The 13,911-nt window shown below is 37.3% G+C and overlaps 1 protein-coding gene across 2 annotated transcripts in view; it reads right to left on the bottom strand.

The window, feature by feature from the left end:
• CFAP57 (cilia and flagella associated protein 57) overlaps nt 1–13,911 on the bottom strand; it is a 38,872-nt gene that overhangs the window by 20,729 nt on the left and 4,232 nt on the right. For both annotated transcript variants that reach the window (XM_063297756.1, XM_063297757.1), the window contains exons 3-9: nt 11,811–12,097; nt 11,220–11,427; nt 10,657–10,809; nt 4,161–4,300; nt 2,634–2,799; nt 1,468–1,581; nt 226–438 (exon numbers count right to left, since the gene is read on the bottom strand). In XM_063297756.1, the coding sequence (XP_063153826.1) occupies nt 226–438; nt 1,468–1,581; nt 2,634–2,799; nt 4,161–4,300; nt 10,657–10,809; nt 11,220–11,427; nt 11,811–12,097 (1,281 nt within the window). The remainder of the gene's footprint in view (nt 1–225; nt 439–1,467; nt 1,582–2,633; nt 2,800–4,160; nt 4,301–10,656; nt 10,810–11,219; nt 11,428–11,810; nt 12,098–13,911) is intronic.

Below are 13,911 nucleotides of genomic sequence, written 5' to 3'. Positions count from 1 at the left end.
ACTACCTCCAGTAGTGATCTTTAGGAGAAAAGTGTCTATGGTACCAGGAAATGATTTAATAACTAGACTGCCAGAGAGAAAATAACTAGCACCACCAGGATAGTCTCAGCTACAGAAAATTATACACAAGGTTATTTCAGGGCATAACACTAACTTCACTGAGATACAGTTTCACTATTCTTCACAGTGTACATACAATATATAAGAATGTGTGCATAGGCTCACTGAAGAATCAGAAATCTCCTTGATAGAATGATCAGAACCAACAGCAAAGATTATTTTTGCATCAGGTGATATTGCTACTCCACTGTAGCTGCAAGACTTGAGTACACACTCTGATTCCCTTTTGCCATTCTGGAGATTCCATTCGTATACAGCTCCATCTGTGCCACAGGATACCAATTTATAATCATCCATGCTCCACACAACTGACCGCACCTGGGATGGCATGAGGGAAAGGGAAAGGTAAGAGGCTGAGAATGTGCATGATATTCAGGCAATTAGTCTTCAGCAGTCTTTTGCTCTGTATTATTCCCATTTATTTATGCCACTGAGTTCATTCCGTTTTTATACTAGATTGTAGCATGCAGCCTTTCCCGCTCCCTTGTGCTCCCAAATTACTTTTGAGAACGTCTGATGAGAACACAGAAGATCAGGGTAAAAATGATCTGCCTTTATGTGAAATGCCAGGGGCTGCACTACAAAAAGTAGTATAGGAGGCTAGACAAAAATCTTGTTTAATTTGATTTCCATTTAAATGTATTTACAATTAAACAGCTAATATTACTTTTCAGTCATGTATTCAATAATTTTTCCCTTCTGTCACACTGAAAGTTACAATATGAAATCTTATTTTGGGGGGCTCTGAGAGATTGCACTGAAGGCTTTTGAAGGCCATATTGGGCCTTACATAGGGCACTTCTACTGTATTCCAAATCCAGAGTTAGGCAGCTCTAGGCTTCATACTTACTGTATAAATTATTATTTATAATGACAAAGTACTGTTTCTTAGTGAAATCTACATGCTCCATGATTAATGTGTTACATACACTTCTAATTATGTATTCTATTTACAAGGCATTCAGTTTGTTTTCCTGTTTCTTTAGGAAGGCCAAGTTTTGGCTTGATATTCTTTTTACTAACATTCATATCTAAATGTACCCTATATACTAATGCTATCCTCCTCCTGCAGGGTTCTTGTCTGAAACAGAAGAGGAATTGAAGGATCAAGCCCACGAGGAACCTGGAAAGAAACTTACACATTCCAGTGGAGGAAGGAGCCAGCCTAAATAGTTTAAAGGAAATACTGATACTGATCAACTGGAAGAGCCTCATTCCCTGCTCCTTGATTCTAAAGAGAAAAGATTTCTGGAAGTTCAAATTCTTCACCTCCCACTTGGAGATAATTTTCTCCTTCTGTTTGTATTTAACTTGCATTTTACCTATCTTATAGGTCTAATCACTGACCTTACCATTGTGTCCTTTCAAATTTATGACATTGTCAAAACTTATGGCAGAGTAAATGTGAATCACGTTTCCATTAACTGCTGCGAACAGATGACCCCCTGTACTGAAGGCACACTGGAGAGAGAAGCAGGAGATTATGAGTATCAGTAATATATACATAATTTAGAAACTATGCAGAAAGCAACATCCAATAATCCGTATTTGTACCCCGTTGATTGCCAGATACAGCTATTCTTTCAGTGTCCCCTGACAAGCAATTTTGTTCAAAAGGCTAAATTGTGTCTAAGACCATCCAAAACATGCTTTCAGAGTTCTCATTAAAACTGTCAAAGAAATGACTACGTATACCATCTATAGTATACACTAACTTTTTGACTCATTAAATATTCAACATTATTCAGCATCCCACAAGTGCTTTCAAAACAGAACTTTTGAGTTCAGAACCCCACTCAAAATGAGTCAAAGGGTTACCCAAAGCTGCAGGGCTAGATTCCCATGTTTAATATACATTATTATTAATTAGATATACCATGACAAGCCTTAATCTAATCACACTAATCCATACTGTGATTTGTTTGCTTTGGGTTAATGCACTGCATGAACCCAAGTATTGTGTCTTGTAAACAATTGTTATATCACTGTGTGATGGGTGAACCCAGTTACTATGTTCAACTTACCAAACAATGTATAAAGAAAAGCACACGTGAGCATAATGTGTGCTGTCAATCAATACTTTGAGTGCTCTGAATTGTCATTCCAGGACTTATTCTTTTGACACCAGAACATTTTCCACATGTCTTCCTATAATCATTCAAGTATAATTCTTATTATTGCCTGCCCAAGTTATCACATGAGCTAGCATCTGCTCCAGACTGACCAGTTAGAAAGTAGTCTGTTATCTAACAGACTAGAACTAAGATCACAATAACAATAGGAAATTGGAAATCAGAGACATTTTAACTATTTTCCCTGAATGTTCTGTATTTCAGAAAGGCTTTATTCCCTGAACACTGAAAAGTAGCTTGCAAACACAAATATACGCACTGATGTCTAGTAAGGTGGCAATATGGCATGCTTCAATCCGCTTATAAACTTTTCTCCATGGTCCTGCTTTTGCATGCTTTCCACACAAGCTTCTATACCAGCACCTTTCCCTGATTCCTTACCTCTCGGCATCCTCGTACAGTGAAGTCCTTAAAAGTCCGGATGTCATCAATAAGTAGATTCATAAGTCGAAGTTTATCAGCAAAACCAACCAAAACATACAGACCACCAGGATGAAAAGCAAGTGCGTATGCCTCTTCTTGGTACTCTTTATATAGGTCAAGTGTGCTGCAGCAGGATCAGTCATGGCAGTTAATGTACAACACAGTTAATGCAAAGAAAGCTGCAGCTAATGCTATTCTTGGCCATACCTTAAGATGAAATACTGGGAAACCCAAAACAAGGGGCACAGGGTCGAAGATTGAATTGTCCAATTCAGTGCATGCAAACAGGATAGCAAAAATAATCTGATCATAAAAGAAGCAATTCAGTGTATCTGAGGATTTCATACAGTTGGAAAACCAGTTGTTTAGAAAAAGCTTAAAGCTGTATTTCTGAAACTGACCTCAGGTTTTTTTCATTTGTATTTGCTTTTACATTTATCTTTTAATTAATTGGTACATTTAGAACTGCCACTACTATGTCTGACAAAAGTGATATAATTTAACAGATTCCATCTAATTGTTAAATTGCCATGCATTCATATGCTTGAAGGGAGGCATCTTTGCATAATGCCCCCTATTCTACTATGGCCTCTGAAGATATACTGCTATATAAAGTAGGAAGTGTGTACTTAATTTCACATCTATCTGAGGAGCTTACTTGATAAGAGAAGGGTTTTAAGAAGGCTACTTCTTTAGATGTGTGGCACCTTCTGATGTTATTCTTTTAAGAATAATATGAAGGCTGAGTACACTATAAGGGTTATGTAAGATTTATGCTATCATTTTGTTAATGAGATGGCCATAATCAATTTTTAGCAGCCTAGCATTCTTGAATGTAACTCTTCTTTTGAGAGTTAGAGAATACAAAAGGAATAGAGGATACTGGTATGTATCAGATGACTTCATACAAGCAAAGAATGCTTTCACCCTCAAAATGTAGGGCATAAGATTTTAGCTGACCCCTTTGCTACCTTGTGCTGTGTCAGAAGACTTGAGAACGTTTTCAAAACAATATGCACTATAATATAGGTATTATAAAAGATAAAGGGGGAATGGTCAGCTCTTTTCCTGGACAAATTCTTTCCATGAGCAAAAAATTAGGAATCAAGCTAACCCAATCTTTTACACAGTAGCTTTGGATATGTTTATAACATTCTATTTGTATTATTTGACATAGTGAGAAACAACATGAAAACTTTACCACCTTTATCTAAAAATTATTTGTGATATTTTTTCTAATTTGGACAACTCCAAATACTATATGGATTTTTTCCAGATTTAAAACCATTACAAAGATAATAATCCTTTCATAAGCTACCATCATAAAACTAAACATAGCCCCGCTGACCCATTTCTACTGCAACCACATTCTTGTAACGGAATCTTGTTTTCCTAGCAAGTACATGCAGTTTCTATTTATTCTATTATTGTTCAGTTAGATAGTTAAGAGACACATGTAGTAACCAAGAAATCATGCTTCCTTACTTTGTTTCGTAATTCCAGATACGGACAGATTTGTCCAGCGAACACGTAGCAACAAGTGGTTTGCGAATGCAGGTATCCAAGCCAGTAACAGCAGAAGAATGTATTGGGAAGTTCAGGTATTCAAAGTGAGCCATCTCTCCCTTATGAAATATCATTATGTGTTAGCTAGAAATACTTATATGATAACCTATCACGAAATCTACCAAACTTTCTCCATGGGACAACAAAAGGATTAAATATGCACCAGATTTACCAAAACAAAATGTGTAATGACCCTAGCTTTTAATTGTCACCAAAAAAGAGAAAATATAGAGATAAGTACAGCAGTATGCTTCAGCAGATAGCTAACCTTGTCTGGACTCAGAAACTGGGTCCAGGATCAGATCTGGTTAATACTTGGGTGGGAGACTTCTGGGGAATACCAGGACTGGTACTAGGAAGGAAGTAAAAATCCTTCTTTAAAAAAAAAAAAAAACAATAATAAACCATTTCTACACTTTTGCCAAGAAAACTGCATGGGCATGTCCATAAAGTCACCAGCTTGATTTGAAGGAGACTTTACATACTTATATTGCACCTGTATCTAAACAAATTACCCTCAAGTAACTTAACCTAAAACAGCCACTTCTTAAATATCTGCATGTTTTAAACAGATGAAGTTACATCCTTACTGTCTCAAAAAGGAACATAAATTTGAATTTTCTACAAGAGGGACACCAATAACTCTCTTTAAAAGAGATAGAGCAAAATTGTTTAATTGATTTTTTATTATGTTGTTCCCTTCATATGCACAAAGCAGTTTATGGAAATTAAAACAATATATTTAGAAGGTATAACAATCATTTACAAATGTCACATTTTAAAACACCGGCATGAAAGAACAAATCCAGAAACAGCTAATTGAAAGCTCAGCATGACAAACTCAAAAATGAAATGAAAAGAAAAAGGTTTCCAACAAACATCCAAGTATTAAAAGGAATCCTAACAGATGTTCAAGCAGGAAGTGTATTTCATAATAACTACCCTATTGGAAAAGCCCAGTCATGGATACCTGCTAATCTGTTCTCATATCAGAGAGTTGTCAATCTTAAACTGCATATGGATTCTATAAAGCCTACATGACCCCAGCTCAAAATGTTTAGGGCTTTAAAAAAAGAACTAGCAGTTTAAATTGAATCTAGAAATAACATTCAGGTGTATGATCAAAATAATAAGCTAGATTTTGCAATTTCTGGATTGCAAAGAGTGATTTTTGTTGTTACACTGAATTATCTGAATTTCTGATCTTTAAAAGTAGTGAATCTAGCCATTTTTCAAAACTTGCCTCCTGCCCCAGCTTCCACCTCATTCCATAATGGTGGAAGCTTTCCTGCTAACTGGTAATACTTAGTGGGATGTGTTGGCATAGTGCTAGGAAAGCATTTGGCCCAGGAGAGATCAAAAAAGTCACACACCAGGCATTTCTATAAAAATAAATTTATTTACAGAAAACAAACATATTTAAAGGCTGTTTGCTGAGAGGAGAGATTTATCTCAGCTGCATATTCTCTGCAAGCCTACACAGAAGGGAAACTGAAACTAAAACAAGTCCAGGCAAGTTCTTCCCCTTAGGCAATGCAACCATTAACATGTGAAAAGGGGACAATTAAATTCAACCTCTTCACCCAGCCAAAATGATTAGTTACCATAGTAACCTTAATCTGTAGTAGAAAACATATTAACACTTCCCTTTTTATACTACAGAATAAGATGCAAACCAATTTGCTTTGTTAACTCTTTGTGTCTTGGTACAGCAAGAAGTTTGGTTAAAATATCAGCAATCATGTCTTTTGATTCACAATATTTCAACATTATTTCTCCTTTGCTTATTATATCTTTGATATATTGATATCTAATATCGATATGTTTTGTCCTATTTTAGCAGGCTTCAGATTTTGCCATAGCAATGCAAGCTTGATTATCCTCATAAACAGTTATAGGCTGGTTCACTTCCATGCCTATGTCTTTTAACAAATGTTTAAACCATACAACCTTATTACAGGTTTGTGTTAGAGAATAAAACTCTGCTTCTGCAGTGGAAAGAGCAACAAGTGTTTGCTTTCTAGAATGCCAGCCTAAGCTAGACCCAGCAAATTGAATTAAAATCCCAGAAGTGGATTTCCTGTCACTGACATCTGCTCCCCAGTCAGAATCAGCAAAAGCCTGCAATTTCTCGGTTCCAGAGGCATTTAGCTTCAGGCAATAATTCTTTGTTCCTTGCAAATACCTCATTAACCTCTTCAATGCTGCTTTTCTGGTAGATGTAGGCGTCTCTATCTGTCTACTTAAAATGGCCACAGAATTTGAGATATCTGGGCGAGAGTGATTTGCAATGTACGGTAAACTTCCAATTGCAGATCTATATTTCTCTGCCTCCGTTAATTGAGTTTCTCCTATATCTTTCTGAAAATCTGTTATCATCGGAGTAGAGACTGGTTTACAGTCTTGCATATTAAAATCCTCTAGGAGCTTTTGAATTTTACTACGTTGGTTTAACAGAAAGCTACCATCCTTCTTCCTGTGTATTTCCAAACCTAGGTAATTTGTTACAATTCCAAGGCTTTTTAATGTGAAATGGCTTTTCATGCAGGCTTCAAAATCAAGCCTTTGTTTTTCTGTTGGTGTGAACAGCAGCAAATCATCAACATAAATGCACAGATACATACAGCCTTGTTTGTCTTTCTTCATATATACACATGGATCTGCTTTTCCTTTTTCAAAACCAAAATTCTGCAGTTTTTCATCTAATTTTTGGTTCCAGGATCTAGCAGCCTGTTTTAACCCATAGATTGACTTCTGCAGTTCACAGACTAGATTCTCCCCTTTTTCATAGCCAGGGGGTTGCTGCATGTATAATTTGTGGTCTAAATCACCATAGAGAAATGCAGTTTGAATGTCATAGTGGTGAACTGACATCCCTTTGAGTGCAGCAATTTTTAACAGTAATCTAATTGATTCACCTTTAGTAACTGGTGCAAAAGTCTTATCAAAGTCTAAATCTTTCCTTTGAGTGAACCCTTTTGCAACTAACCTTGCTTTATATTTTTGGATTTTGCCATCAGCATCCCTTTTCAGTTTGAAAACCCATCTACAACCTAGACAGCGTTCATTGGGAGGTAGATTTACCAGTTTCCATCTTTTATTTTCTTTCAAGGATGCTAATTCCTGTTGCATGGCAGAATGCCAATTTTGTGCAATCTCAGGTGGTAAAGCATTCACTTGTTCTAAGGACTCAGGTTCTGTGAATATGTGAAAAGCCTTTACTGTTTCAGCCTGAAAACGTGATGGAGGAACGCCTTTATTACTCCTCTGAGATCTGTGAGGTAATACAGGGCTTAAATTTTGACTCCTATCACTTTCCTGAGAAGCATTTGTCTCAGCAGACAGATCTTCAGTTTGCTTTTCTGGTTTAATGTCCTCATCAGGCAAAAGATCACTATCAGCAAGTCCTTGCTGTTCTGTTGTGGTTAGATCAACTGGAGAGCTAGAATTTAATCTCCCCCAGTTTTGTTCAGCAAAAGAAGCGCTTTTGCTAATTATCAATTTCTCTCCCATTATGAACCTGTAGCTCCTTTGGCTTTGTTCATAGCCAACAAAGATGGCGTTCTTTGTTGTGGGGCCTCCTTTCCTTCTCTGTTGTTTTGGAATATGAACCCAAGCAGTGCTACCAAACACTCTAAGATGGTTTACCTTTGGTTTCACACCATAAAACAAATGGAATGGAGTGTCCTGAATCACAGAGTTATAGAATCTGTTTTGTACATAACAGGCAGTAGATATTGCCTCTCCCCAATACTTAAAAGATAAATGTGAATCTTTAAGCATGCATTCCATCGCATTTTGCAAGGTTCTGCCCTTTCTTTCAGCAACACCATTTTGCTGAGGGGTGTAAGGGTTAGAAAGAATTTGTTCTATCCCCTTTTCCACTAGGAACCTTTTGAATTTATGAGAAAGGTACTCTCCTCCTCTATCACATTGGAGTGCAGATACAGGCCTAGGGAATTTTCTATTTGCCCATGTCACAAAACCTTTAAATTTAGCAAATGCCTCATCTTTGTGTTTTAAGATGTAGATAAATGTGTATCTTGAGAAAGCATCGATGATGGTCATTGCATACCTTGCTTGTCCAAGACTTGTAGCAAAAGGACCAATAATGTCAGAGTGTACAATTTCCAAAGGTCTACTTGTAACTCTGTCACTGTGCTTACTCACAGGAGCTTTTAGTGTTTTGCATTCTTTGCAAACTACACAATCTAAGTATTTGTCACAGGGTTTTATCTTTAGGTCAGCACACAGCTGTGGCATTTGTGCTATATACTTGAAATTAGCATGACCAAATCTCCTGTGCAACAGGTGTACACATTGGTCATGATATGGCGTGTTGCCAACTGCAGCTTTGCAGCTTGGCTTCCTTGCATTTTGCACAATGTACAAGGAGTCTTTTAAAATACCAGTAGCACACAATTTCCCATTTTCACGTATCTCACAACCATTTTTCTTAAATGTTATAACATACCCTGTTGCAGCCAATTGTGCCACAGATAAAAGGTTTGATTGTAAATTTGGCACATATAACACACCTTTTACAGTTTCTCCCGAGCAGGGTAAATACAAGTCACCTTGTCCCATAATTTTGGTCACAGACCCATCAGCCAAAGATACACTTTGTCTTTCAGTTTTAGACAGTGACACAAAAGAGCATTTACAATTACATAAATGACAATTGGCCCCAGAATCTAATACCCATACATCAGAATTACCCTTCTCAGCAACCTGTGCAATTTGGGTTGTCTGAAGAGCCTTCTTCTGTGTTGCCCTTGTGTTCTTCTTCTCTGTCTTTCTACTCTTGGGTCTCAAGGCACAGTCTTTCTACAAATGTCCAGCTGAACCACAATTGAAGCATTGCTGACTGGCTAGTGCTGTGGCCTCAGCTTCTTTTCCCTTCTTTTCTGGTACTGCAGCTTTCCAGAAGAGATGGGGGGGGGATCTTTCCTCTCTCTTCTCCCATTCAGCGAGTAAGTGCTGTGTAATATACGATGGGGTGAGGTCTGCTTCAGGCATAGCCTCCAGGGTACAAATCAGTGTGTTCCACGTTTCATTCAGTGAGGACAGGAGGATATAGGATTTTGTGAGAGGTGTAAATTCCATTCGTCTTTCCTGCAACTCAACAAACAGCTGCTGAATATAATGCAGGTGCTCAGGAAGGCTATCTCCTTCTGCAAGGTAGGCTTTGTACAGCTTTTTTGTCAGGGTAACTTTACTCCCTGCTGTTGCCTTTACATACAAGTCTCTCAAAGCGTCCCAAAGTTGCTTTGCAGACTGCATACCTCGCACGTGGACTAGCTGATTGTCCTCAACTCCCAGGATAATGGTGGCTCTAGTCTGCTCATCCTGCCTAAGCCATTCAGCACTGGGATTTGGGGGGGTTTGCTCACCAATTGGCAGCCAAAGATTCTCTCTGCGAAGATACATCTCCATCTTCAGGGCCCAATTCAAATAGTTGGTCTCTGATAGGCACTCCAGAGGCATTGCTGAGGGCTGGGAGGTAGCCATGGCTTCTTCCTTCTTTTGCAAGTCACCTCAGCTGGCTTCTTTGTCCTGTAGACCAGCAATTGCTGGAAAATCTCCAGGTGGCTCCAAAGAAAATCTTCACAGGTCTTTGCTACCTGCCTTTAAATTGTGCATGAGGTGTGGAGCTGATCTCTCTATTCTCTCTGGGTTTTACTGGGCTTACTGGGCCCATAACCTGTTGGCACAGTGCTAGGAAAGCATTGGCCCAGGAGAGATCAAAAAAAGTCACACACCAGGCATTTCTATAAAAATAAATTTATTTACAGAAAACAAACATATTTAAAGGCTGTTTGCTGAGAGGAGAGATTTATCTCAGCTGCATATTCTCTGCAAGCCTACACAGAAGGGAAACTGAAACTAAAACAAGTCCAGGCAAGTTCTTCCCCTTAGGCAATGCAACCATTAACATGTGAAAAGGGGACAATTAAATTCAACCTCTTCACCCGGCCAAAATGATTAGTTATCATAGTAACCTTAATCTGTAGTAGAAAACATATTAACAGGATGGGAAGGAAACAAATCTATGGGAAGTTACCAGTCCCTTTCCTTAATGTGCCCAGTGTACTGTAATTACATTTGTTGGCATAGTACCTGTAGCAGGATAGGGATCTCTAGTGGGGGCAGCAAATTTTCTGCTGGCTGAAGGTGTGATGAATAATATTTTAACTTGACCATGAGGAAGGGCTCTAACACTGACAATGTGACTGATCAGGGAAATTTTGCTATGTGGATTTTCTTTTTATCATTCTTTCTTCAAGGCTTTTAATGTTACTGAGTGAAGTGCCTGATGCACACCTATTAACAGTGTTTTCTATGTTGCAGAAATACATTTTTAAAAAAATGTTGCCTGTGTAGTATCTCTTTTCATTGTTTGGAGTGAACTTACCTTAGTTATCTCAGCTGATGACATGGAGAGAAAATACACCTGATTTTTATTTGTGCTGATGAGTAGTGTCTCCTCTGCAGGGCTGAAGGCAATACACACAACTTCTTGTTTATCTGACTGGTGAGGATCATTGCTGCATTGATCCTGTGGAATCTATAAAATAAACCAACCATGTGGCTTTGTCCCCTTAACCTATATACCTACACCAATTCTGCAGCAAAATAATCATTAAAAACATGTTTTAAAATCCGAATACTGATCCATACGGGATGGCCAATAATCACTGTGCACAATTCACTTGTGCTGCAAATAAGCAGAACTGTTTTCTCTTGAGTTTGGTCCTGTGACAAACGATACATGTTTGACCAGAACTATGTAAAAAGGATTACATAACAACCTTGTCACTGTTCAAATACCATGGTATACTTCTTGTTTGGCTTGGCAGCATCCCTTTCAATCTCTCTTCCCAAGCATCAATTTTACTAGCTGCTACATTCTGGTCTGGGAAATAGAGTTTCATGGTAGCAAAGTCAAGGATTATACCCTTCACAACTCTTACATACCCGAATCTCTCGACTTTCTCGGTAACCTTCCTTCTCATCTGATTTCTCAAACAGTAGAACAATCCCTGGGCCAGCAGAGCAAGCAAATCCCTTGGAATATGCAGCAACAGCAGTGACTCGGGGCAGAGATGCTTGCTGCTGCCCTTCAGTATCACAAACCACCTCACTAGAGTACTCAGGGGAATTGGTAGTCGGAAATTCAATAAGGCTTGAAAAGTAAATGAGACAAAGAACAGCAATAGTTAAGAATTTCAAATATCTGTTGTGCAGTGTGTAAAAAGAATAATTGTGATTTTAAAGTTGCTGTGCTGTATACATTTCCAGGATTTTAAGTATGGCTTATTTTCTGAATAAATACATTTTACAAACCCAGGAATAGAATTTAGTGTATTTAAGGAAGGTACTTACATTCCAGTCTAAGAATGTTTCCTGGAGTATTCTTTAAAATACTCAAAGACAACAACTTGACCAAGGTCATCATACAACAATAACCATAATACACCTTTATCAAGAACTGGAGATATAGTCCAATTGTTGAACCATGCTGATTGTTGATCCTAGATTAAACAGTTTGCAGAATGCCTCACCCACCTCTCTGATTCACGGGCTGGTTCTTCATTCACCGTTTCAGTGATTGGCTCTTTCCGTTCAATACTTGTCTCCCACCGTAAATCACCAGAGTCAAATAAATAGAGTTTGCCTGTATCGGTGCCCACAATCACTTTCTCTTCAGACAGCCAGGCATGGGACAAGTAGTTTTGGGATTCTCCCCGCAAAAAATTTGTCTGTTTTAAAGTTCCTTCTGTGTATTTGTACAGCTTGAAAATACCATATCCTGTAACACAGACTTGAGTGTTATCCTGAGGATTGAAGCTTACCTGAAAAGAAACACATCACAAGATCACTGATTATTTGATAATTATTACTGTATGTGTAATTCAATCAACTAATTTAATTGATTAAAATCAAGGGGCATTGCAATCCTATACATAATATACATAAATACATAATGCATATGGTAACCCCACTAGGCAGACCAGACCAAGAAATCCACAGGACAGCTAAAATTATTTTTACTGGGATTGGCTATAATAGAATCTTGTAAGTCTAATTGTTCAGTACCTCTTCCTCCTTCTTATACTCTAGTGAATTAGGAAGGTATCTGCCCGAACCACTTCTGAATGTTAACCCATTGTTCTAGACTTAAAAATGTTTCAGCCTTGGTAATGGTTTCCTTTTATAAATAGCAATTTTATTAAATATTATAATTACAACAGTAAAAACTAATACAAAATGGAAAAAAGATAGAAGAATAAAAAGAAAGAGTAGAAGGTACAGAAAAGAAAGGAAAAAATAAAAAGAGAAATAGAAAAGAAAGAAAAATAAGAATAAAGAAAAAAATATCTGTGTGTGTGTGTGTGTGAAAGAGGGAGAGACTTCCCACCTTCATCACAAGTATAAACAAATTTAGTAACTTTTCTTAAAATACAACAAATGATCTTTTTCCCATATCCCATCTCTTATCTATAAACAAATCCATAAAGCATCATAATTTCAGTCCTGATGTCAGCAAAAGTCCTTTTTTAAGGGTTACCAGAGATAACAACATATCTATTTTAACCTTGATTACATAATCCAACTTTATATTCTTTCCTTTTGCTTCTAACAATCTTAATCTTTAGTCCATTCAAATAATGTCATCGAACTTAATTTCTTTTTCTTTTGTCCCTTCTCATAATATTCTTCTAAACTTTAACAAGCCTCTATTGTAAAATCAATATAGGAAAATATCCAGATCACTCTCTGCGTTTGTTGTTTGTATATACCTTTTAATTATTAAGACATTAGCCAGTTTCTTTTGTATGTCCAGTGTAACATCTTTTTCGATGTCATTCTCGTACCCTGCCATTTGTAAATCTACTTTCAACTTAGTCTCAATCTTGTCAGGTAGAACTTGTTCCTCTTCCATAACATGTTTTAGACACAGTCTATCCATAGAGGCAGACACTATTATAATTAACTTCTGGGTCCATTGTTTAAAAATATCCTTCAATATGTCCAATGTTAGAATATTTTGCTTCATTCTGTAATTTTAAGTTGAGTTTAAATGTCCTTCTCCTTTAATTGTAATCTTTAGTTCCCTCTAGTGTCCAAATTTTAAAATCTAATCTTATTATGTTTATTTTTTAAAAATCAAAGCAAAACCATTTCCCACAGGAAGGATTACAAAATCTTATTTTAAATTTATCTGGACCCTTAGCCCATTTGTAACTTTCTAAAATCAAAGTTTTAATTACCCTTTTGCTGTTTATTCAAAAAAAAAAAGCATCTTCAAACCACCAACCACCCCCAGTGCTGCCTACCACTTGTGGTTTGAAGATGCCTTTTAGTTTTTCTCCTTTACCTTCTTGTATTTCTTGTATTTTTTATAATGGTTTTTTATGATTCTCTATTTGTAAGCTGCCCAGAGTTGCTTTTATAGTGAGGTGGGCGGTGTATTAAATAAATAAATAAATAAATTAAACCTGATGCAAGTCTCCACTTCTAGACCAGTTCATAGTCTGGAAGCCAGATTGCTGGACACCCTGGCCTCAGGTTGTTGTTAGTTGATACCAGGTCCATGTGTAATAATATCACATCAATACATGATATGGTGATAGATGAATGGGCAGACCTGGCATTATCACTGAGG

The sequence above is a fragment of the Candoia aspera genome, chromosome 3 (assembly GCF_035149785.1).
Source record: "Candoia aspera isolate rCanAsp1 chromosome 3, rCanAsp1.hap2, whole genome shotgun sequence".
NCBI classification, from domain to species: Eukaryota; Metazoa; Chordata; class Lepidosauria; order Squamata; family Boidae; genus Candoia; species Candoia aspera.
This window is presented reverse-complemented; position numbering and strand designations above follow the sequence as displayed.